This window comes from Drosophila simulans, chromosome 3R (assembly GCF_016746395.2).
Source record: "Drosophila simulans strain w501 chromosome 3R, Prin_Dsim_3.1, whole genome shotgun sequence".
Taxonomy (NCBI): domain Eukaryota; kingdom Metazoa; phylum Arthropoda; class Insecta; order Diptera; family Drosophilidae; genus Drosophila; species Drosophila simulans.
In genome coordinates, this window is record NC_052523.2 from 14,854,902 (window position 1) to 14,880,068 (window position 25,167).

The window sequence follows — 25,167 nt, forward strand, 5'->3', positions numbered from 1 at the left end:
AGTCTCTATCAGTCTATCTACTCTTGTAGATAGTCGAGTCACAGACAAGATGCGTAACTCCATACGTTTTACACTCCATACGTTTACACACTATTCTTTCGGCGTGGCTCTAGACTTTGTCGAATACTTTGTAAAATATGCCCTTCATCTTATTATTATATTTTATTATAATTATATATATTATATTATATTTTATTATATTATATATTATAAATATATATATATATATATGTAATTTAATTATTATATATATATATATATATATATTATATTATATATTATTATATATTATATATATTATTAACGTTTTTATTATTTAAATGTAAATTATAGTAAAAATAATAGTAATAGTAATAATGCTAATAGCCGAATTTATGTACATAATGTCACAAAATTCATTTCAAAAATGAATTTATGCAAGAATATTTGTCATTAGAGTATTCAGCTAGCGACTTGTGAAAAATTAGTAAGGCAATGATTCGAAACGGGTGGCACCCGACATGAGCACGAAATTTTTCTTGGGTATTCCCTTTTACCCTTCATTTCTTATACCCGTCGCGCTTCCACCCATACAAATTTTAGGCGTACAAAAAATGACCTGCGGCCGATCGTTGACTGTGCGTCCACTCACCCATACGGCTCTTGCGCAGCAGGCCTCGGGTGGTTTTTTTACTCGTAACAAAAACACAACGTTGGTAAAACACCCGAATATTTTCTGTTGCCGCAAGTAGGGTGTCAAAAAAGACGGGGTGCCTAGAGACCGAGTGTTTATCGGGTGGACGTAGAGTGCCAGTGGCGGGCTGCAGTTCTCTGGTATGAGCCGCATTAACACACATACACACTCACGCCGAAATGCATACTGCTGCAGCACACACACATACTTTCGCCGGGGCGAATTCGCAAAAAAACTACAAAAAAAGTCGCCAGCCGAAAAGTATGCTGTGGAAAATTCGACGAGTGAAATGACTTTTGTATGGAGAGTCCTTCATTCTTTTTCCTCTTAAGTTTCCAGTTTATTGGTCAGGATGGTGTGTAATTTATGGTTCATCACATGCAAAATATTAAAATCAATATTTAGTTCATTGTTAGTTTCCATGGAAGGTTCACATATCTATAGAAAAAATTTGAACTTATTGAGCTTTGACTTTTCAATTTTGCGTTTACCAGTTTTCATTTAATTGAATTAAATTATTCGTGTATTTAAATAAAGACTGATTTTGCAATTTACGTTTTTATTTATGTCATCAATTAGGAGTGTCAACCATTTTTTATATGGAATCATTTTATAGCAGCAAAATTAATATCCCTTTAAAAGTTTTCCAGGAAAAAGTCTACATCTAACTATTTGACTTAGTTGCTTCAATTCATGATGTTAAGTGCTGATTAAATAAATCCAGATGCCTTCCAGATCCCCAGGAATTTATTAAGCGATTTACGCAAACAATTGCCGTGCCAATTGGGTCCTTGGGCGTGGGAGTTAATTTCTGTTTTCCCGTCCACAGTTTATTGCACTTAATGAGTGGGGTAGTGCTGGAACACTGGGCGGGTAGGTGGCCCGGTGTCTGCCGCTCGTCTGCCAGCTGTGATGATGCATGCGGAAACGCCGGACTCCGGTTACCCCGGGTGCACCAACCGACAGTGACCCACCCATCATCAGCCATCGCTTAACATACAATGGGAATGAGGAAAAGCGAGAAAAATGAGCGAGCATCGCACATACGCCCCGTATGCCGAGCAGCAGCAGAGGAGGAGGTGGAGGATGCACCCGCCGGCTGGCCAGTGTCCTCGTCCTTCACCCAGAATTATTTTTGTACACTTTTTTTTCGGGCGCGCCCCACCACCAGCAACAATAACAACAACAACAACAACAACAGCAGCAGCAATGCCACCGCCGCCGCTCTTTACATAATATGCAATTTTTATTTGGGTTTTTCCCAAAAAAATAAAAACGACGGATAAAAAACAAAGTGGCACCGCCTGCATTACGCATGTGTCCGTGTGTGTGGGTCATCTGGATGGGTGTGTGCGTATTCCATCAATGCACGCATTAATAAGCCGGACTGTCCCGGCTACCCGGCCACCCGGATCCTGTCCGGGCATACGCATCCGAAACACAGAATCTGGGCGCCGGGTGCCGATGCGGCAGCGAAATCGAAAGTGCCGGGTAGCCAAAAAAAAAAAAAACGGTTAAAAAATGCAGTGGCATCGAGCCGAAATGAGGGAAAGGTTGGGGAACCCCAAAAATAAATATAATTGCAGCCAAAAAATAAAAAACCAAATGAAATGTGCACTCGCGAAAGAGAGAGAGAGAAAAAGACGAAATCGAATGCGGAGAGCCGTCGACATTAATCGACTCGAAATTGGTTTAATTCATATTTAAATGGAGCACAACCCAACCGACGACCAGCGAGTCCAGTCCAGTCCAGTCCGGTCCACTGGAGAATCACGGGGGTCAGAAGCAACAGTTGAGTGCCGCTCGCGCTCTCTTCTGTTTTCCGTTCAATAATTCAATTAAGCTTTATTGAATTTATGGCAAATCAAAATTGACCGTTCAACTGTTGCCCTCGCCACGCGACTAATTCGCACCACCCGGCCTTTCACCCAAAATGATGACCCACTGCGGTGGCCATCAGGTGTCCTGCGTGGAAATTATTGTTCGCAATTGGCCAAATAATTGGCCAGACAGGTTCGGGGCCCTTCAGTTGCCCCAACCCATCGCTTCATTTATGATTTACGATTTGAATATTACTCTAATTGTTGCTCCATTGTCGAATCGCAAATGTTTGCTGGCATCTCTCTAACGTATTTTCGGTTTCTAATTCGTTTCAGGCCAATAATGGTGTACAGCGGATATACCGGGCGAGTCCTGAGTGGCACGGAAAACAGATCAACACACATATATACATACACTGTCACTACTGGAATATAATATAAAAATTGACTTTAAGCTTGAGTAATAACCAGCATTTGTTTGCGTATAGTTTTAACTTCCTTCGCATATTATTTCATTAAGAGCTGTCCTTGTTTTCCTTTGCCTTTTCCGCCCTTCGGTTCGCTGGCTGCGCAATTTTAATCAGCAAAAGGCATTCATCTTGTTCGCCAAACTAATTTTTTATCTTGCCAGCCAGGCCGTCGGGCAGGAGCCAGTGAGTGGGAGCGAGCCGGGCGGAGATGGGGTCCTGGCACTTGCCGTCTTTCAGCCAGCGAGACAAGGCAATGCTCTACGTCCTGGTCCCCAAAGAAATGCCGGCAAAACACAGCAGGAAAAAAGTGAAACAAGGCTGGCAGGACGAACAGGATGCGGCACAAGTAAATGGTGGAAACTTTTAACGCCCTCGTCCTGGGCCCTGGATGCTGAATCCTGGGTCCTGGATCCAGGGTCCTGGGAAGCTGCGGCGCCAGCTGCTGCAGCTGCTTCGCATTCGCATTTATTTAACTAACAGTAAAAAATTACTTTTGCCCAGGACGTTTCTCTCCCTGGGAATTGTCCGACCAACTATGTTGGCCAAAAGTGGCAGCCGGAATGGGAATGGGTATGGGTATGGAAGTGTGGGAGTCATAGTGGCAGTGGTCCCCGGCGAGGACATTCGTTATGCTTAAGCAGAAGAATACGAAACTGTACTTGACAGGGCCCACAACCAACCCTGCAGCTCTTGCTAAACTAATAGCAAAAAGGATCCCTTTGGGTTTCTATACATACATATATACGGGGAGAAATATAAAAATAAATGAAAAAGCTGGAAAAAGTAATGGCCAACACGGCGCATGGAGACCATCATCTTGGGGGTAGAGCAGGGATGTGTGTCCGCATCTGTGCCTGTGTCCGTGTCTGTGTATCCTGCAAGTCCTGGTCCTTGCTCGTTGGTCCTCAGCTCGGGGTTGTTTGCTGAATGCTCTCGGGGCGAAAGGAAAATGGCGTCGCCTTAATTTATTTTAAGTGGTTGATGGTTTTAACTTCGAGCCAAGGATGCCGGACAAAGGAGCCGAGCCCTTAAAGCCACTCGTTTTCCGGTTTTAGAAACGAAACGGGCTAGAGTGGGCGATATAGACCACAACAAAACCGAGGAAAATCAACCCGGGCATTGGATGGCATTGTGCCGTGTTCTTTGTCCAGCAACCGAGAACCCAGGAACCCGAGAACCGGAGAACCCGGGAACCCAAACCAGAGCCCCAGATCCGAAGCCCCGGCTTTGTCTTTTCTATAAACCATTATGCAAATAGCCTCAGTGGGTGCCCCATAAAGCCCCAAACTGCAAGAACAAGTCAAATTTATGGGCGACTTAACAATTTGCCGGACCCAAGCAAAAGTTCGGCGAGGACGAAGACCCCAAACTCGGAACAAAACTGTTGGGGAAAATCACGAGAAATTGCAAAAACGATTAAATATAGGCTGGCAGGCATCCAGGAGCAACAACATCCTGCAAGCCCTGCAAACGAAAGCAAACGAATGCAAATTAAAATCTTCCCCTTAAGTCGACGGCTTCAGGATTCCCAGTACCGCTCCACATCCTTGCCAGCCCTCGATGGCGCCATAAAAAGTATGTGCTCGTTCACACAGACGTTCCACTTGCCAGGACCTCCTCGACCGTCATCCCCAATCCTCGTGCATCGGGCATTTTATGCATAGGGGAGTCATTATATTGAATTGAACGTTAAAGCGCTGATAAATTGTGCAACAAAAGGACCAAAGGACGACCAGCGGGCCAAGGCAAAGTGAAACGTGAACGAGTTGGAGTCCATTGACTCACCGCCTTGGTTGCATAACCCAGCCATCAGCCATCCTCATCCTCAACCTGTCCATTCCCCCCAGACTTTAGCCCATCATCGTCGTCCTCATCATCATCACCATCGCCATCGCCATCGTTTCTCTGGGCAGTCGAAAAGCCAGTAAAGCAATTGAGGCCTCAGACACTTAAAATGTAAGCCAAAGGCCGACTGTCTGCCTCTGTGTCGGTGTGCCCACCCAACTGTAAGTGTGTGCAACTGCACCGTAAAAAAAACTTAGATATAAGCAAGCTAACAATAAACATTTATCCTAGAAATGGTTTTGCTTTAAATTTATATTCTGTATATTATTTAAATAAAAGAAGTTCTTACGGTGTTTTATATTACAAGTCTAAACACATTACATTTAGTTTTTTTTTTTTTTTGCAGTGAGTATGCGATTGTTGTCCGACGATGTTCGTAGATGTCAGCCATAAGATATTTCCATAGACACGCAGGCAGCGAAGGAGCAGGAGGAGCAGGACACCCGTATAGCAGCAGCCACGATTGAGTTGCTAGCTTCGCCAGACACCAGGCCAGACTTCGAGGGGGATGAGGACCTAAAGGATACTGGCTCAGAATACTCGAAAGTAGGCTGTTACTGCACAAGGGTATCTCAAGAGAAATAAAAACATGAAAATAAATGCAAACTTACGGACGCAGCACGTTTTAAAAAAGCACTAAATCACAACTAATGTTTAAATTAGTTTCTATGATCATATTCACCTTTTTTAAAAATCTGTAAAATACAATGTTAAGTTACCAAGAATTTGTACTTTGTTATTTCACTTCATCAGTACAAAATGTAGAGGTTCGTTAAATATTGTTTTAAGGCAGCTTCTTTGCGATTTGCTAAAGAATTAACACTTGTTGAGATGACCTTATGTATCACCCTAACGATTTCCATTTGCTCCCTTCCCGCTCCAGTCGTCGTATCGAAGTAACTGCCTACTTCCTCGATGTCCTCGAATGCCTCCAGCTGGGCTGGCCCCTCGTCCTTCGCTTCATATCCTGTCAGGAGCTGACTTTTTCCTGTTGCCGCTGCTTCCTTCCTTCCTTTCTTCTGGCTCTTATCTTCGTTTAACTTTCTACCATGTTATGGCCCGTTATCTGTCTGCCCGTGTACGTGTCCTTCGTGTCGGTGTGTGTTCGGTTTCTATGTGTGTGTGTGTGTATGTGTGTGCTTCCTCGTCTCTGTTTGCATTTTTGAGCAAATTAAGTGAAATTACATTTTTCTATGCGATGCTCTTAATGTTATTTGCATACGTATCCTGCAGGCTACAATATTTACAAATGAATGCAGTCCGGTGCCGTTCGCTTGGTCCTTGGTCCTCGGTCCTTGGGGGCTTGGTCCTTTCGAGAATCAGACAAGCGGCTGTTGAACCAACCACCTTAACTGCCCAACTTCCCAGCAGACCAACCGTCCAGCCGAACTAACTACGTTTGCGAAAATTCTTTCATATCCTTTTCAACCATCGTTACGTGCCCTCAAAGTGCCATTTTGTCACTGGGTCCTTTTTCTGCTACTTCCACTTCTTCTCGCACTCATTCCACCAGCTGTCATTTGCATTTGCCTTTCCCCCTTCCCACTAACTGGCATTAATATTTGTTTTCGTTTGATAATTTTCTTTTGCTGCCTTTTATACTTTTAAGTGCACGTCCTGCCATTTCCAGGACCCTTTCTCCCCATCTCAGCTATTTTTCCAACTAGTTTCTATCTGCGTCTCTGTCGCTCGCCTCCTTGCCTTGGCCTCGTCTTATTGGACTGCAGAGTAAGTGGCAGCAGCCAAGTGAAAAAAGGACGACAAGGACGATGAAGAAGAGGAATGCCGGCGAAAAAAAACCAAGCCACATTTAAATGTGCTCCGCCCCTTTTCTATTTTAAAAATGCAAAGCATTTGCTTGGCTTTGCTTTGCTTTGGCCTGCCTCCTGCTTCTGCTCCTGCTTCTTTCCAAGGACCTTCTCTCTTCTTCTTCGCGGCTTCGTCCTGCTGCTGGCTCTTTCTTTTAATTTATTTTATATCTCTGCCTCCTTTTTCTGCGCGACGACGAATGCGAAACCAAAACCGAACGCGATTGCAAATAGGTGGAAACGAAGGACTTGGCTTGAGGTCGCCTTGACTCGCCTTCACCAATAAGATTTTCGCTAGGTAACATGGAAAAAAGCATATCGTGAAGTGGTCGGGCTATATAACAGGAACAGAGAGGTCAACGGGTACTTTTAATTAATTGTTGCTAAGCTATTTTTATAAAATTCAATCAGGTTTGGCTGGGAGTACCTCTCACGAAGCAAGATATTTAAAATTCTTTCTTCATTATATGATAAATTAAAAAAAAATAACAAAAGTTAAACAAACTTTGTAAACATAACTAGTTTATTAATTATTTTATATATAATTTCATAATTTTGGCTAAAGCATATTCATAAATTATTTGTGTTAAAAATTAAATGTGATTAATTCAATAATAATTAATAATTATTTTAAAATATGTTGCTGTACCAAAAATTAATATTCGAAGTATAATAATAAATACCTACAGAATAAACAAATATGGTTTCATTTTATCCATATCGCCAAGAGAATACTGCTCTCTCACTCCTGGATAACTTAATTATCCGCAGAACCACCACCTGGTGGTTGAAAGCTGAACCCTTAAACCATTTATCCGAACTTGTTGAGGAAATCAAACAACAGAGGGCGCTACTAATAAAACGCAAACGAAACGGAGCGAAATTGAAAAATACTGAGGGAACACAAAAAACTGAAAGAGTTTGATGGAAACTGAGCGAATATTGAATACCTAAAATATTATTAAAATTGTTGTCCTTCTGTACATTTTAAGAGGTATACAATATTTAAAATTGCTTAAAGTTATAAATAAATAATTCTATATACAAACAATCTAATAATGGTTTTTGTGAGTTACAAATCCAAAGTGTATGTGTCGTATGTATGTGTCGATTTTATAAAATCTTTTAATTTAAATCTTGTAATGACAGACAGGTGCTCAACTAAAATATACCATCTTTCGAAAACATTCGTGTCAAGCATTTTACACACCCCAACAAGGTAAAGATACCTCCGCCAAGCTGTCCGTTAAAAACCACCCTTAGATGCCCGTCAATCCTTTGACCCGTCCAAGCCCTGCCACTGACCAGTTTGAAGCAAAGAAAATCATGAGAAAATCTGAGAGATCTGCGCAGCATCTTCGGAGGTTTTTACCCTTTTTTTTTGGAAGCTGAACTTGCAGTTCTTGGGCCAGAGGTTACTGACCATCAGGACCAGTTCAGGTCCCAGCCGCTGCCAACCAGTTGCAAGATGCAGAGCGGCCAACAGATACAATGAGTGCGGAGCCTGGGAAACTTCCCGGATGAGGAGCGGGATATGCTGGTCCAAAGTCTCGACAGGAACAACTCGTAGACCAATTAAATGGAATGCCAACAAAGAATGCCGTTTTTTTCTCGTTTCACTCGTTTTACTCTTGCTCCATAAATAAATGCATGATTTGCCTCCTCACTAGCCCCATTCAATTGCTTTTTATCTCTTTTGTCCTTTTCGATGCCGTCTCTCTAGCTGCGGAAAGTTTTTGGGCAGAAAATATTCTAATGAGCTACAAAGTTCCACCTCCCGAATGAATCTGTGGAAGGAGCAGCGACATGGCTGAGCTTCCTGCCAGGACTGAGACAGCTTCCGCTAGAGAATCAAATGGAACTTCAAGTGGATTTGCTATGCAGGCTGAAAAGAACAATTTTTGGAAAATTACACATGGTTATATAAAGTAAAAATAAATTTGAAATACCAGAAATTAGCTCGAGCTTTAAACTAGAAATTGACAAAAAACCTTTATAAATACTAGTCAACTTATGTGTATTGAAAGAAACCTTTGCTATGTAATCGAAATATCCCTTATCCGTAGAGGCCAAAGACAAGTTGGTCGCAATTAGCTATTAATATTAAAGCAAGCTCACGTGTCTTCGCTCGAGGACCTCTTTCCTTTGCCTTTGCCATTACAGGACACCAGGCGATGCGACTAGGACTACGCGACTAATTAGTTTTGGGGCTCCGCTCCGGATAGCTCCATCCCATCGCAGACCCATTCAAAGTTTGTTATGCAAAATACGGCGCGTATCTGGGCAAGCAAATGAAGCTCATTCAGCCACGCTTTGGATATCCTGCAAGGATGTGGCCAAGGCAGCGCCAGAGATGATGGCCAATTGCCAGCCAGGAATATTTGATAAGTTGCAGCAGCAGCAGCAGCAGTAGCCGCCAAGCTCCGTTCGAGCAGCAGGTCCAGTGCATAAAGTATCATATTTAATATTTATGGCTGTCCCGCCGCGCGACCTCCTCGTCCTGTTCGTCCTTCCGCAGGAAGGCGTTTGCCTAACTGCACAATTTGTTGAGAGCCCCGACCACTAATATCGAACTCGGCGCCAGCCAAGCCAATAAATCGAGCTGGCGAACCCCAAAACGAAACTCCAACCTGGACTGTAGTTACAGTGGAAAACAACACTTAGATTGGATATTTTCTATAATAAATATAATATAAGTAAAGCGATACTGCTTTTTATTTAATATTTAATATTCAAAAATAATTTCTATAGAAAATATAATACAATACTTAAAGACACACTGCTTTTTATTAGTATATAATATTCGAAAACAACTGCCTTGACGATTTCTTTCAGTACACTATCCCCAAAATGCAGCACTGGCTGTTTGTTGCTCGGTGGGTTGGCTGGTAATTATAATTCGCCCAGCTCGTGAGCAAAATAAATTAAGAAAAGCAAAGTTCTGCATCGGAGTTTGGCCAGGACACTGTTTTGCTTGGCTCCGCTCGAGGCATGCTCCACTTTTATGCAATTTGCCACGGGATGAAAATTCTTGCCTTAGGTGCAGCGGCAGCATCAAGGAGGCTGAGAACGGAAAAGCCATGTCCTGGAAATTGCATTTTCGCCAGCCAGCAAATAAAATTGCAACAAGGACGAGAGCGTCGAAACTTTTATTGAACTTGTGAGTTGAAAATTCGTGCTTCGCTCCTGCAAAGTACCTCCCGATATTCCACATCCTTCGGCCGCCTTTCTCCGTGGCTCTGCTCAAATTTTGCCAAGGCACAACATTTTTCGATGCTGGTAAAAGTTAACTATGAAAACCAAAGGAAGTTAACTGTTGAAATTAGTAAAAATGCAGAAAAGTTGATGAATTTTCTGGGGGGACATGGAGCGGATTTGTTGGGCGCCAGAATATGGAAATAAGGGAACTAATATTGTATCAGTTAAACATTTGAAATAGGTGTGTTGTAAATGCTATAGTTATAGATGTTTTTAAATAGTAATCATAGAATTAGAATAATCTTTAAATTTTTAAAGAATTCGCTCCTGTTTTTATCCGACCACAAAATGCTGCCAGGCTTGGGCGAACGGGTTGAGTTTCGAAACTGCAGAGAAAGAGAAGCTGGCCAAGGCAAGGCACCCCATTGACATTTTGCCCAAACTTGATGTTGATGTTGAAATTTTTCATCAAGTTGCATAAAAATAACAACGAAAAACAAAATGTTCCTTCTTGCTGTTTTTTCTTGTTGTTGCAAACAAACTGTGAGGAAAACTCATCTAAAATGCATAAAATTTGAGTTGATGAACTGGCAGAGGAGTGGAGAAGCTGTGGAGGCTATAGAGGCGATGGAGCAATCAACAGCAAGCTGCTGCCAACGGCAAGAAGGAGGCGGCCTCCGATGACTTATGGCCAGGACATGCAGGATGTGGGCGAGTGGCGCTCAAAGTTATTGGCTAATGCGAGGCTGCCAATTGAGGCGAAACGAAGGCAGGACTGGCGCAAATTTGTGAATAATTCAGAAATCAATTTCAAATGGGCCCCAGACAAAAGATGAACAAGAATCACACACTCTGCCCAGACAAAAGAGTAAGGCCAAGTTGGAGCTGGAGATGGAGAGCGACACTGGAGATGGGGGGCCTCAGAATGGACACTGGAGATGTCCAGACAATGGCCAAGAATGGCAAACAATTGAACCGAACATGGCAGCTACATGGCAGCCCAACAAGAAGCAGTTAGATTCAGAGCAGCTACGAGCCTTGGCTTTATAAATAAATAAGAGCGCTGGAAATAAATGCAAAAGGATCTGGCTGACAGGCAGAAGGACATGTGCATATATTTGAACAATGCAGCAGCGGCAAAGGCAAAGGCAGCCATGAAAGGCAGCAACAAGAAATCAAGAGCAAGAAACAAGGATGCACAAGGACCAAAGCGTGCGAAGGACAACATCCAGAAGACACACACACACACAGTCAGGAGGAGTGATGCTGTCTGGCCATAAGTAAATACACTCTAGCGCACACACCGAGCTGAATTTCTTGTTTTATTTCGGCATTTTATTGTTGGCAAATTCCTCCCCAGCCCCAGATCCTTTGCTCCTTTTTGCACAAGACGTAGCCAAGGGCAATGACAACGACGATGGCAATGGCAACGGCAGCGACAAAATAAACCTAAACCTCAACCAAGATGCAGACTCTAGAATCCAGTATCCAGACTCCACTTCCTCACCCTGCAGGTCGGCTTTTCCAGGCAAACTTCGTTCTGTTGCCAAATTAAAGTTTTCAATTAAAATTTGGCCATTGTTGTCATTTGGCTGCCTGCCCTGCTCGATCTTTCCAGCTTCTTGTTGTCATAGGATAGAGCCGAAAGCTGCCAAGGGGCGTGAGATGAGCAGGAGGACCATGTACCTCCGAGCCTGCGAGGACAATCAAGAATAAGTTCAAAACTTCCGAAATCTGATTTGATTACTGTCAACTCACTGAGCAAAAAGTGACCAAAGGAACTGGAGTTTTTTTTTAAACACATACTATTTATTTTCAAAGTATATACATTGTAATATATTTTATATCCGCCAAATAATGAGACGCTTTAGTTGAAGTATGGTATGATTTTTTCCAGTGCTATCTAACTGGGAGACAGATCTATCTCAGCTGATTAGTCAGCGAAACCCACGCACAAAAGCGCGTCATTAATATCCATAAAGGTCGGGACGACTTCTGCCGAAATGGATCACTTTAAATCAGAGGCACAAAGGCTGCATTAGCTCCGTTTGACGGGTCGGCGTTTCGTTAATTAGCGGCTCATTCATCAATTTTAATATGATTTTGAAACATCCAACGGGCTGCCACCGCAATGGGCGAATGAAATGGGGGTCCTCGAGAAGATGCCACATACGAATCATTGTGTATGAGGCAGTGGCAGATATGTTGTACAGCATAGTTCTTTACAGTTGAACAAGCTGGTCACTGGTAGGTGGATAGGCCTTCGGAGTTGGGGTTCCTGGGGAGCAGTGGGAGTTATGATAACATTCATTTGCCTGTAAATTTCCCAAAAGGCGTGTAACAAACTTTGGTGCGCTGCTCGAACTATCCTCGAAAGAGGGAGGCTTGGGTCCAAAAAAACACGCATGGGCAAACATAAGATGTGAGGGGGCGAGGATGGCTGGATGTGAGAATGCCAGGGTCGGGTGTATTTCAGTACAAAGGATTATTTCGTCTCGACCAAACATGCAATTAATTATAAGCTTAAGGCCTTGGGTCCCGTCCCTTTTTACGGCTCGCCGCTTGTTGTTGTTGTTGCTCCTGTTGTGGCACTTCCACATGGGGCTTGAAAACTTGAAAGATAATAACCTTAGCTTACAGCCAGACTGAAACAAGGACATTGTGCCTGCGGGATGGGCGGCTGCAGAGAGGAGCGGTGGGGCAGAGAGCGGTCACTACAACTATTATTTATTCCCAAAAGTTTAAGGCAACATCATTATCTTTTATGCACAACGGCATATCCAACTTCTGACAATCCCGTGTCCGGCAAGGATGTGCCCTTCCAACCCTTTTTCCAGCCCGGGCTCCTTGAAGAAAACGTTCCTGGGGTTCGGGATTCCAGCTCTGTATGTATGTACACTCTTTCATTAAAACCCACTCGCATACGCCCGCATAAAAGTTGCTGCGGCCATATTCCTGGCGAACAACCCCCGAACTATATCCTTTTTCCTGGGTCCTGTGGGCGGGCGGGCGAGATTCTGTGTTTAGTTTCACAAAAACTTTTCAACACCATCAGCTCAAGACATAAAAACTTATCGCCTGCCAGCCTACCCACCCTCTAAGCCATTTCCACCCGCACTCCGGACTCGAGTTTGCGTAGAATCCAACCCCCAATTTGATAAATTTTCGGAACGAAGAGCTCTTGGAGCTGGTGATTGTGGTTGTTCCTTGAATATTGGACAACTGAATATCATACTTTATTCTGAAATCATGGAACGGGACTAAGAGCCCTCAAATATCTTAGCAGACGTCTCATTGACTTGAGGGTTGCAACAATCGATTGGAAAATCCAAAATATGATATATTATATATATAAATAATATTATATTTAAATAAAAACCCATTTAACATATTAAATGAAATGAGAAATCATGTGATGCCTTGAGTCATACAGCATCTTAAAATTTTTCCAACCCCTTAAGCTATCTTCCCTGCTAGCCGGTCAGAGGTCAAATTGACCAAGATTTTCTCACACTGTTTTGGGCAGCTTTTCAACTCTTTTCTCCGGCAACCGGACAGGCGGGTTTTTGGGAACCTTCCTTCAAACAGCCTCCTTCTTTTCGCCTGTGGGAACGGATGCTGTCCAGTTGTGGAATCGCCTCCGTGTGGGAAAGAGCATCTTCGAGGAGCACACTCGCAGTGTCGCAGTTGCAGTGAAGTGGAAGCATCCAAGACTAGCTGTGAGTAATGGCAGGGTCGGGCCTTATCTAATAGTTGGGGCCAAAAACGAATTGCAGTGGCAAAAAAGGGAGGCATCCTTTCGCATCCTTCCGCACAATTCGTGTGTTGCAGAAGAACTATTCAAACTTTCGGTCATGGCATAATACCTCCAGTAACAGTTGAACAATCCAACAATCCGGCAGTGGCCAGGACGAGGCACGTAGCCGGATTTAATGTCCCGCAGTGGTACTTGAGAAAAAGTAGTTGGCACATTTGGTAAATGGCCATGGGAATGGGCGGCCATCGGGATGGAGGTGCTGCTAAGAACTTTTACTTTGCAGCTGAAAAGTAATGGGAGATCCTGAATGGGTCCGCTCCGTCTCGCTCTATTCGCAAGAAACTTTTGCCAAAGCAAAAAGTTTGCTCAGCAAAAAGAACCTATATATATATATATATATATCTATGTGTACATACGAATCGTATATAATGTAATGCAATAAAACGAAAACTGTTTTGGCCTCGGCACCCAAACCCAAAACCAAAAACTCAAACGGAGGGCCTTGGCAAGAAAACTTTCTCGTGCAGAGGGAGGCGAAATTTAATAGAAAATGTTCTTGTTGGAATTTTCATTTATAAATATTCCGGAGACGTGGAGTGGAAGGGGATACGGCAGGAGGAGACTCCAACTATTTGCTGCAGCAAATTCCAAGAAGTTTTAGCAAAGCTTCGGTGGCAGAAGTGGCCGAAGTGGGAGAAACGGGGTAAATGGGCCAGGAAATGGCAAAGGATGAAAGTCGCATCTAGCATGGCTTCTAAATACATTCATGTACATAACATTTTGTCGACTAGTAGTTTTTTGCAACTCTTTGCTTATGATTTATCGCAACCATCAAGAAGAGGCCCCCAGCTTCAATTTCGCTTAAGTGGAAGGCCGAAATGGGGGGACACTCACAAAAAATATCAGTAACATCTATTATCAGCCTTTAAATATAAGTAGCAATCTTTTAAAAAATATCAACATCTTGTAGGATCTTGTACGATTTTCCAATTGTTTTCGATTTTTTATCATAATTAAAGAAAAGAGTGAGTTTTGCTATCATATCGGAGCATATTCTCGCAACACAATAAGAATAACATAAGGAAATATTTCTCTGAGTGCAAAGTGGGGCGTTTAGGTGGGACACACGCAATTTGCATGCTGCTTTGGGGGATTGGTGGGTGGTTTTGGGCGCACATACTCCACGGCCGAGTGCTTTTCATGTTCCACTTTTGATGTTCGACCGCACGCATTACGGATCTGCCTTGGACGGAGCAACTATTCCGGCATCTCGCCGCCTTGTGCGGAAACTTTCCCCTCGTCAAAGTCAGCTTAATTAATGAACAGCCTCCTGCCCACCCAAAAACTTTGGGAGGGGGGTGGTGGCAGTAGAAAATCAATATTCAAATGCCCGGATGCGGAATCCTTTTTGTAGCCCTCGTGGCGACATCAATTAGAACACGTCATCTTGGCCGCCTCCGAGACTCTCGACCAGCAAATACGGTACAGTCACACACACGCACACATCTACACACACCCATACCCATGCATTAAAAAGTAGAAGAAAGGCGTGGCATGGTCGAGGGGTAAGGGTCTGAGAACTGGTTTTTGCGCTTGGTTTCGGTATGCGAAAACTCACCCCCAAAAACGCAACAAGATGCTGCCGGCTGAACAACCTCCGCCCCTAAGCGATTCTAATAAGAAAGCGGCGCCATTTTGAATTTGAGAACAACCCCCGGTTCTGTAGGAGGATAATAAGTGCGGGCCGAGTAAGCGTGCTTCTTATTTATGACATTTTTATGCTAATGGAATCCGTCCGCATGTCCGCGTGAGTGTGTGTGTGTGGTGTATGTGTGTGGCCCTCGGGGATTAAGGCCTCTGATAAGAAAACACTGCGAATCCTTAATATACTCGTTCGTCTGAATGTGTATGTGTGTGTGTGGTGTGCTGATTGTTGCAGATGGCGGCAAAATAACGGACATTTTATGGCGGGTATTCAAATATTCATTAAGGAATATGGAGCAGTAGAGAAATGCAATCAAGAATAAGTATATAAATTATAAATGGGCGGAAGGAAAAAGAGACATCCTTTGCATCTACTGGTATTTAATTTAGCATAAAAAGTCTGTCAAATTTCCTTGCATTTATTAAAGCTGAAGTCTTGCCATTTCCTCACATCCTTCATTAACATTTTTATTAGTTGGATGGGAAAATTTCAGCTCCCGAAGCAAAACAAATCCCAACTCACAGCGTTGAGGGGACAGAGCCATTAGGCACTTGTGTCTTTATGGCGCTGATAAACTCTTTTGTAGGAGGAATACTTGCAGCTGACATAATTATAAAAGGAAACAAATGTGTCACACACGGACACACAAGCGCAAAAAAACCCATATATACATATTTTCCGAAGGACTCTCGCAGGACCCACAGATACAATTACAGCAGCAGAAACAGAAGCAAAAGCAGAGACACATATCTGAAGGGTTCAAGCTGAAACAAAAGGATTCTTCTTTAGCATACAAAATCGTTAATGATAAAAATACAAAAATGGGTAACACACATGTTTAATGCCAAATGTGGCAGGCAGACAAACACTGCTACATTTCGCTTGGTCAGAGGACGAAAAGGACACGTACACATTTACACGCAAAGGACTAAGGAAAGCAAGGCGCAAAGTGCGATATTAACATATCTCGAATTTTGTATGCGTTTTGGAACAGAAATATTAGTTTCTAGATAATAATATAAATTTGATTTATATTATATATATTATTTAATTTAATTGATTAATCATAAACAATTTTAACTTTTTTTTAATTTCAGCTTCTTGATACATTTCTTTCAGATTTCCCTGCCTACACTTGGTTTCAAGTTACCCACTGTCATCGGTAGGATCCAAAATTTCCCAACCACATTCCAGCCACGCCCCCATTTAAAGGCTGACTCGATCTGCAGACCAGACACAACCGGAAGCCATTTCCTTCGCCAGGCTAAATCAGCCAAAAATTCCCAATTAATTTGCACATCAATTTTCAGGCGTAAATAGAAACCGACTACGGCACTCTACCCCTTGACCAAATTAAATTGCCTTGCGAAGCATCAATAATGGCATAAAAATTGATTACATTTGCTGGGGACAGCAGCCAGAAGCCCAGTAGTTATAGTTGAGATGCAGAACTGTTGGCTGGTCAGGAAATGGGCTAGAAGGAGCTGAGGCTTAGCCCATTCCAGGCCACTGGTCCCAAGCCTTTCTCCCTCTATTTTCTTGCACTAACACCAACTATTAAGGGTCGATGGAGGGGGGGGATATCATTGAGGCCCAAGCGTGTCCCAGTATTTGTGTATCTGTGCACGAAAATGGGTCTTACTCACAAGCACTGCGAAACAAGTTAGGATTTATTTCAGATTAATATTTAATATTCAATGAAAAGGATGAAAATGAAGTCTTATTATGTACAATATATCTTTCATAAATGTATTTTCAGTGAGTAAATGTGTTTGAAATGATTTACATCTCTTTTTGAAAAACATAAATATTTTTATAAAAGCAATATGTTATTTATGATTCCAATAAACTCTTGTTAAACTGTGTTATGATCTTGTCAACCTTGCCTTGTTTTTAAAAGACGCCCAATTTTTTCTATCTGCATTGCCACTCTGGAGATAGTTGCCATAGAACGGGCAACATCATTTAAACTTGCACTGATGAGGGTGAATACAAAATACGAAATACAAAGTAAAAAAATGTTTCCGTTTCTTGTTGTCCTGTTTTGATGACTCTCTCTCTGTCTGCCTGTGGGTGTATAAGTATTTATGTGACCGTGTGCGAGTGTGTGCGTGTGTCTGGGCCAACTAATAAATATGAACGAAATGAAACTGCCCAAAAATTTCCACACAATCACACATTATGCACACCCTCGCACTCACATGCACACATTAGCTATATAGTTTTGCCTGTTGGCTTTCAAGTTGACTGCAAAATCCGCAAAAGAACGCCACACGCACACACCCACATAACTGCCCCCCTTAAGAGTCTGTGCCTCTGTATGTGTGTGTGCGCATGCCAACTTTCGCTTCATAAGTGGTTGCCTCACATGTCCCTGCACATGTATGTGTGTGTGTATGGGTGCTGAAAAATGAACCCATCATGGCCGAAAAACTACAGCCGGAAATTCGGTTAGCAAGTGTTGGCTCCCTGTTTCCAGCGTGGGTGTCCTGCATGTGTGTGTTTAATGAGTGTCCTTGTTCTCATACCCTTCTTATAGAGGACTCCACGCCGATCAACACCATCGGAACTATATTGATAGCTATTTTGTGCACCTTCGAAGGGTACATCATCCTCAAGGCTAAGAAATGGTACCCCTATTTTTCAGAATAACTTACTAGTCTACCATTGATTTAAGGAATACTATTACTACTTTAGATAATACAAGTAATGGATTAAATTCTTAAAACGTATGATATGTAATAACATAAGATATAAGTCATAAAAATTAGTTGTTTATTAAAATATTGATAAATATCAGAAAAAGAAACACTTTAATATATTATTTCCAATTCAGTCTGTGTCCAACACATTTTTCCTCGACGAAAGGACGAAAAAGTGATTTAAAATGGATAATTAATCGTCAAAGGTCGGCTACAAAACCCAACTCATTCCCAAAGCATACAGATTCAGTTACATAAAAGAGTATGCCATCTTTCCTTGTCCGCAGTTTAACTTGTTTCATTCTGTATTTTTTTCTTGAAGTCAAATTATGGTAACATAAATGTGGGCGGCAGGCTGGGCAGCAACAAGGCAAAGGATAAGGATGAACCAAAAAAATGGTTGGCCAACCAAAAATGAGGGTCTTCGGAGCTGGGCAGAGATAGGAACTTGTGTGAGTATTTTTAGGCGCCTTTTTGATCCAAACAATGCCAGCCGCCTCGACTGCCCTCTCCCCATTTGGACCCCCTTCTTCTTAAAGGCCAGCATTTTCTCTGGAAAAGCCGTTTGTTGAATTTATTTTCCCCATATCTGTACGTGTGGGTTGAGCACTGTGCGTGTTTGTGTGTGTGTGTGTGTGTTGGAGCGAGTGTGTTTGTGTGTATCTTTTGCTGACTTTTCAGGCACTCAGACGCTCGGCCTGGATACACACGGTCAGGACACTTTCACAGGATAAACTGGCACGCACAATCCTTCTTGGCAAGGACCTCCTTTGTGTAGGCCCTGTCTGTGTCTGTGTGCGAGTGTGTTGTTGTCCTTCTTGTGCCCGTTGTCCTTAGCAGGCATCCCATCCTTGGCCGCATCCCCAAATCCATTTTCTCTCTTTCGGTTTTTACTTGTATTTTATATGAAAACTTTACAACATACAAATTTGCATATATAGAAGTCCCCTCGTCGCTGTTTGTGTGTGTGTCTGTGTGTGAGTTTGTGTTAGTGTTTGTATGAGCGAGGAAAATGTATGCAAATTTCAAGTGTTTCCTCTTCGTTATGAACCCAACTTCAATGCAAAATTAACAGAAATATGCAAATTTTCTTTTCGTCCAGTCCTCCCCTTTTCTACATTTTAGGTTGCCAAAGGACCCGAGCCTAACGGCAGCCTCCATCTAAAGTGTAGGCATTTTGTACACAACTGTACCACAAAGTTTCGTGCAAGAAAATAGGTGGTAAAACAGTCTTCTGGCGGTAACATTTTTGGATTTCAACTACTTAAAGCAAATGAAAAGTAATGGATTGATATTGATTCCTCATTAAGGTTAAAACATGTCTTAACTTTACATTCATATAAGATTAATATTGACTTAATTGGTGAATATGAAAGTAACATCTTAACATGCTATAACATTCCCATAGCACTCATCATCCAAGCGAAATTTATTAAATTGTTTTTAGAAACCGCTGATTCAAAGGAAGTGTTACTGTATTTCCGGAATTCAATTGCACACAGGGCGTATTATTAACGACAGCCAAACGGTTCATTCACAATAGACCACGAAACCTCGTCGTCCTAGCTCCTAATGTCCCATTTCGGAATTCGCTCTCACACTCGCAGACATGGATAGATGTCGTGACCCCACCTCTAACCCAATGACCGGGACCAACCCGGGCCAAACAAGGGTTAACAGCAATTTAAATAATAAAAGTGCTCGGCTCCGGGATTCGGGGAAACGGAAAAGTACAAAAAAAAACAGCGGCGCAACCCTTAACTTGTTGCTATGCTCGAAAGATGGCATCCAAAATGAAACTAGCAAAGATGCGAAAAAAATAACGGACGAAAAGGAGTAAGGATTCACCGTCGGCTGGCGACCAAGGAAAAGGTTGACCCACAAGCGGAAAGTTCCAGCTGATGTGGGTGATGGATTACGGATGGATGTCTGGGGGAATCTGGGGAGACGGCCTACTCAAATGGATTACATGGCGAAATCTGGGTTAGAAGAGCCTTTCGCTTAAGCCGCTATTGACCTGCGCTGGTCATAAATTTAAAGCTGACAAATTTCGTTGCCACAAGGAAACTTGTTTCCATCTCCAATGCGAGACGCCTAGGAACTGAGTGTGGAAAAACAAGTTCAAATGAGGAATTTTTCCCATCATCAGGGCCAGACAATTGCAGTTCAAATGGTCAAGGATACGCCAGGATGTGACGAACCCTCGTAAACCAGTTTGGTCCAGCGGCTGCTGTTGCTGCTGCAGCTTTTTCGTGCCCGCCAGGTGTGGCAACTGATGCTGCCTGCCTACAGATCTCGATCCTTGGAACCACCCCGCAATCCCAGACCCACCACCAAAGGGAAACGCGAGCGTTTTCCGATCTTTTGAGCGTTGCTTTTTCTATAATAAACTTGCCCAACGGGTTTTCATTGTTGCCAACGGCGTCCTTTGTCCACATCCTCGCAGACAATGGACAAAGCTCTAGCATCCTGATTGCGATCGGATCGCTTGGCGTCGGTTCGACCGATCTGGCGGGTATATAAACTGCGGCTGCTGCGCAGAATCAATCAGTTTCATTTCAATCTTCAAACGCTGAGGATCAACAGCAGCAGCAGCAGGAGTAGGAGCCGCACAGGAGCAACAGAAGCACCAGGATCGAGGACTCCTCGCAGCGCCATGTCCAGGCGGCGCTAAGGAGGCTGTTGCAGCATCTCCACACCGACAGAAGAACAAAATCAACCAAATCCACCGCAGCAAGCCCAACAAAATTCAGTCGACAAAAGTTGCAAAAATTCAACCGCCGAATGTCAGATTAATTTGTATAAAAAGAAACCCAAGTACCAACAAGCCAAACTCCAAAACGAACAATTTGCGAAAATTGTTAATGTGAAACTTACACATTTTCGTGATATGGTTAAAGTATAACACAAATACCCAACACAACAAACAAAAAGCATAAGTTTAAGCAAAAGTTTAACCAAATTCAAAAAAAATCTATATCAGCGAGATTCCACCACATGAAATCAAAGCATAATTGAAATATTTTCTCCAAACACAACCACGATACCTTCTTGGATTAATAATAATTCCAAAAATAACTAAAAACAAAATTCCAAAGTACCATCGAAAATTAAGGAAAGCTGATAGCCAAGAAAATTGTAAATCGCCTGGAACCAATTGGAAAGTTAACAACACATCTGGCCAAATAGCACGAGATGAAAAATCTTTAGTGAAGAGAGATAATAATATCGTTTTTATATCTTACAGGTAAATAAGATTTGTCAGATCTTTATGAAAATTGTAATTATTCATTCAAAAACTTTTAAATTCTTTTAAATGTTTCATTCAAGGAACCCCAGAAGCTGAAGAAAGGAAAGCTATTATGGATCGAGCAGTAACCATATATCTTGCATCCGGATCAAACTCACATCCCCATCAACGAAATTGTTATGAAACTCAACAAAATTCTTAAGTGTTTACTGCTCATAATTCTCTACTGCAATGACAATCTCGCCAAGAACGAAATTCAAAATCCAAACTGCTATCAAAATCGAATCAAAATTCCCAACCAGCCAAACTGCCAGTGTCTTAAGCAACTGCCACGCCCCGTCGCCGCCCACCGAAGAGTCCTGTGCCCCAAGCAAAAAATCCGGCCAGCAAATCACACCGAAATCCGACAGAAACTGCAAGGAAGGAAACCAAAATTCAAGTCCAGGCGCAAACCAAATATCCAAGTACACTTTTGCTGGGGACAAAGCCGACAAAGCTGATGATGATGAACTCGATGGCGAGGAGAAGGATCGAGCATTTGACGGCGAAAGGAGCAGAAGGACGAAATGGAGCAGCGACGCCGACGCCGGCAGAAGCAGCAGATAATCAAGAGAAAGGAGAAAGCTGCCCCGCCGTAGATATCCAGCTGAATATCTAAGCAGGGGCAGTGATTTACCCCAAGCAGCAAAAGCCACCCCTCGACAGGAAGCACACACACATACAGCCCACATCCTGCGGCGAATTCACACACAAGCACAACCCGACACAGAGAGAGAGAGCCGAAGCAGCAGCAAAGAGAGAGAGAGAGCGACAGAGTGCCCACCTTTTGCTCTCCGAATTTCGCAAGTATGTTTTGACTACTGTTTAGAAACTAATTTCAAAAACAGATTTGAGTAACCCCACTGGAGCCTTACTAAGTAAAATTCCAAAAACAAAGAATTCCAATCTCATTTAAAAGTATGCAAATTCAAAAACCTAAAACCGAGCCAAAGGTGAGCCTCCTTTCACTCTCGTCAGCAGCCCAGAATCAAAATTTCAAAATCCCACCGACACAACTCAAAATCCAAAAAAGAACTCTTCTTCTACGGCATCGCAGAAGGCTTCATTTCCAGAAGGCAAAGAAAGTATCCCTGAATATCTTATTTTCGTTATTCAACCAAAGAGTTCGCCCCTGCCCCGCCAAATTCCACACACACAATGCAATAGTTTATCATTTTGTGTCCCAAAACGCAAATCGAAAGAATACAAATTCCAAATTCTCGTTTCGTCCTTACAAATCTTTAGTTAAACCACAATATATTAATGCAAAAATCAAGCAAATGCCAAAAGACAGTTTCGCATGGCCCAGAGCTTTAGGCGCAAATCAACCACCCAGCCACACTCACTCACACTCACACACACCCCACACACACACTTTAGGCAACACACACACACGCGCAGGGGTATGCTCACCCATACACTCACCCATCAAACACTCACACCCCTTTGGCAATAAAATGGCTGCAAAGGAAGCTGCTTCTACGATTCCCAAGAAGAAAAGAAATAGCCTGACCCCCCAAAAGTTCGATAGGAAAATACAACGAAATCGAGTTATAGGTTATAGGTTCGCGAAAGGACTATAGCCAAACCGAACTCTAGTTTAACAACTCAAGCATTTCACAGCGCTTTCAATATTTCGTTGACATTTTCATGAAGGAAAGCAAAGGCGTTGCGGCATTATTTAATCAAACGTTTTTGAAAATTTCAAAGAAATATTTAATGCGCCAGAAGTGCTGATAGAAATTTGTACAGCAAACGACAGTACAAAACCACAGGAAGTCATTTAAACCACCCCCAACCCTTAAGAACACAAAAATGTCTTCTGGTCATTGACATAGAAACAACTTCGACCGACCAAACCAACATTCAAACGCAAACCTCATTACGATTAGTTCAGACAAAATGAAATCAATATACTGCCAAGCTTATTCAAAATACTTCATTCCGGTTAAAAATATTATACGAATTTTTAAAATCTCTTTGGTTTCTTTACCCACGCCTTAAAATTACCAAAACACGATATCACAACGATTACAATCACGAAATTGCAAAAATCCATCCAAATTCAAAAAGAGTTTTACTTACACAAAAAATAATAATCGACCTTTATTATCCAAATCAAATCAAATTAAAGTCCTGAAAATCTCTAAAATACAATCTCAAAAATATTTGTTTGTGAAAACATTTTTCAAAACTTCTTATTCAAATTCAACATCACAACAACTGAATTAAAATCTCATTTATTACTCCTAAATTCAAAAAGAAAATATTATATTTAACTGGCCTACTGAATTCAAAAATAATATTATTTTATATTATTTTTTTTTTAATTACATTTTTCCCACACATACTGAAGAATTTTTAAAAATATTTAGTCAGAATTCGAATTCAAATCAAACTCATTCAAAATCCAAAGCGACAAAAATTTTATTTGTTATGCATCCCGAAAATATAAATCACCCATCCATATTCAAAAATAATAATCTAAAGTAAAATTTCAAACCAAGCTATAATTCTAAAACAATATAAACCAAAATTAAAAATAATTAAATTATTTATTATGACAGTACTGGAAAATAAATATTACACAATAAAATTTAAAATTTACTGACCAAATTCAAAATTTAAAATCAAGAAATCATTCAAAAATTTAATGATTAATAGAATCCATATTTTTAAATATAAAAATTGATTGCACGACAGAAATTCGAAATTAAAGCAAAAAGCATCAAACTATTTGCCTTTAAATTAATTCAAATCCCAAATTTTACTACAAAATCAAAGAGCACAATATTGGCAAAATTCAATCAAAATCAAAACGTTGAAAGTCACATAAATATCTATCAAAATTCACAATCAAAATATACCAAATTAAAAACTGCACAATTAAAAACCATTTCAAATTAAGATTACCACAAGATAAAATATATAATTCCAAATCAGCAACATTAATTATCGCGAAATTCTAAATTACACATATCTGTTTCCCAAAAATTAACCAAATTCAAAAACTATTTATTGTAAATATCATAACCAAATTCCAAATCAAATTCTAATTAAATTAAATTCTAATCAAATTAAATTCTAAAGTCTTTATATCATTGCAAACCAAAACATATCAGCAACCAAAGTAAATAAGAAAATTGAAATGTTGGATTGTTTATATATTATAAAAACTCCAACCAAGAAATAACGTCAAAATCAATCAAGAACCGCAGTTAACAACAATAACAAAATACTAAATTTTATTTCTAACTTATTTAAATTCAAAAAGAACAAAAACTACATGATCCAGATATTATAAGAACAAATATTTAAAAGCAAAAGTTCGAACCGAATTCAAAATCAACCCAAATCCCAAATTATTCAGTTGTTAAAAATTTTTAAAAATTTTAATATTTCTAAAAATGTATAAAATTTATTTTCATAACCACCAAGTAAAATGTATGACTCAAAAATTTAACAAATCACTGCCATTAGTAGTAAGTTTCATTATCCAAAGCAGAGTATTTTTCATCAGATACAAATTTTATCCAATTATTTCACGAAAAGTTAAAAAAAAATATCAAAGAGTCCTATTAGAAAAACAATAAAATATTTCACAGTTTGAACAAAAAAAAAATTCAAAACACACATTTAGTTAGTAAATTGGATTTTAAAAAAGAAACAGAATAAAGATAGCTAGTCCTCAAAAAAAGTTAAAAAAAAAAACCTTATTCAGGCCGTCTTCAAAAATACCAATGACTGAAAACTTCGAAATACAAATTGAAAAATCAAAAAAAAAAAAAATTGTAATGTTTGCAATTCAAAAAGCAATAAAACCAGTTCTAAAAGTTATATAAATTGACAAAAGATTTACCAATGAAATATTCAATCAAATTATAATCTTAATGCATCAGG

At 41.1% G+C, this 25,167-nt stretch overlaps 1 protein-coding gene and 1 pseudogene across 1 annotated transcript; both read left to right on the forward strand.

Moving 5' to 3' along the window:
- The first annotated feature begins 2,406 nt into the window (after positions 1–2,406).
- Positions 2,407–6,965, forward strand: LOC6728536. Its single transcript, XM_039295356.2, has 2 exons — positions 2,407–4,969; positions 5,155–6,965. Exon 2 carries the CDS (start codon positions 5,734–5,736, stop codon positions 6,199–6,201), a length of 468 nt encoding a protein of 155 aa, XP_039151290.1. The 5' UTR covers positions 2,407–4,969; positions 5,155–5,733; the 3' UTR covers positions 6,202–6,965.
- A 13,491-nt stretch (positions 6,966–20,456) lies between these two features.
- Positions 20,457–23,561, forward strand: LOC27207575 (annotated as a pseudogene).
- The last annotated feature ends 1,606 nt before the right edge of the window (positions 23,562–25,167 follow it).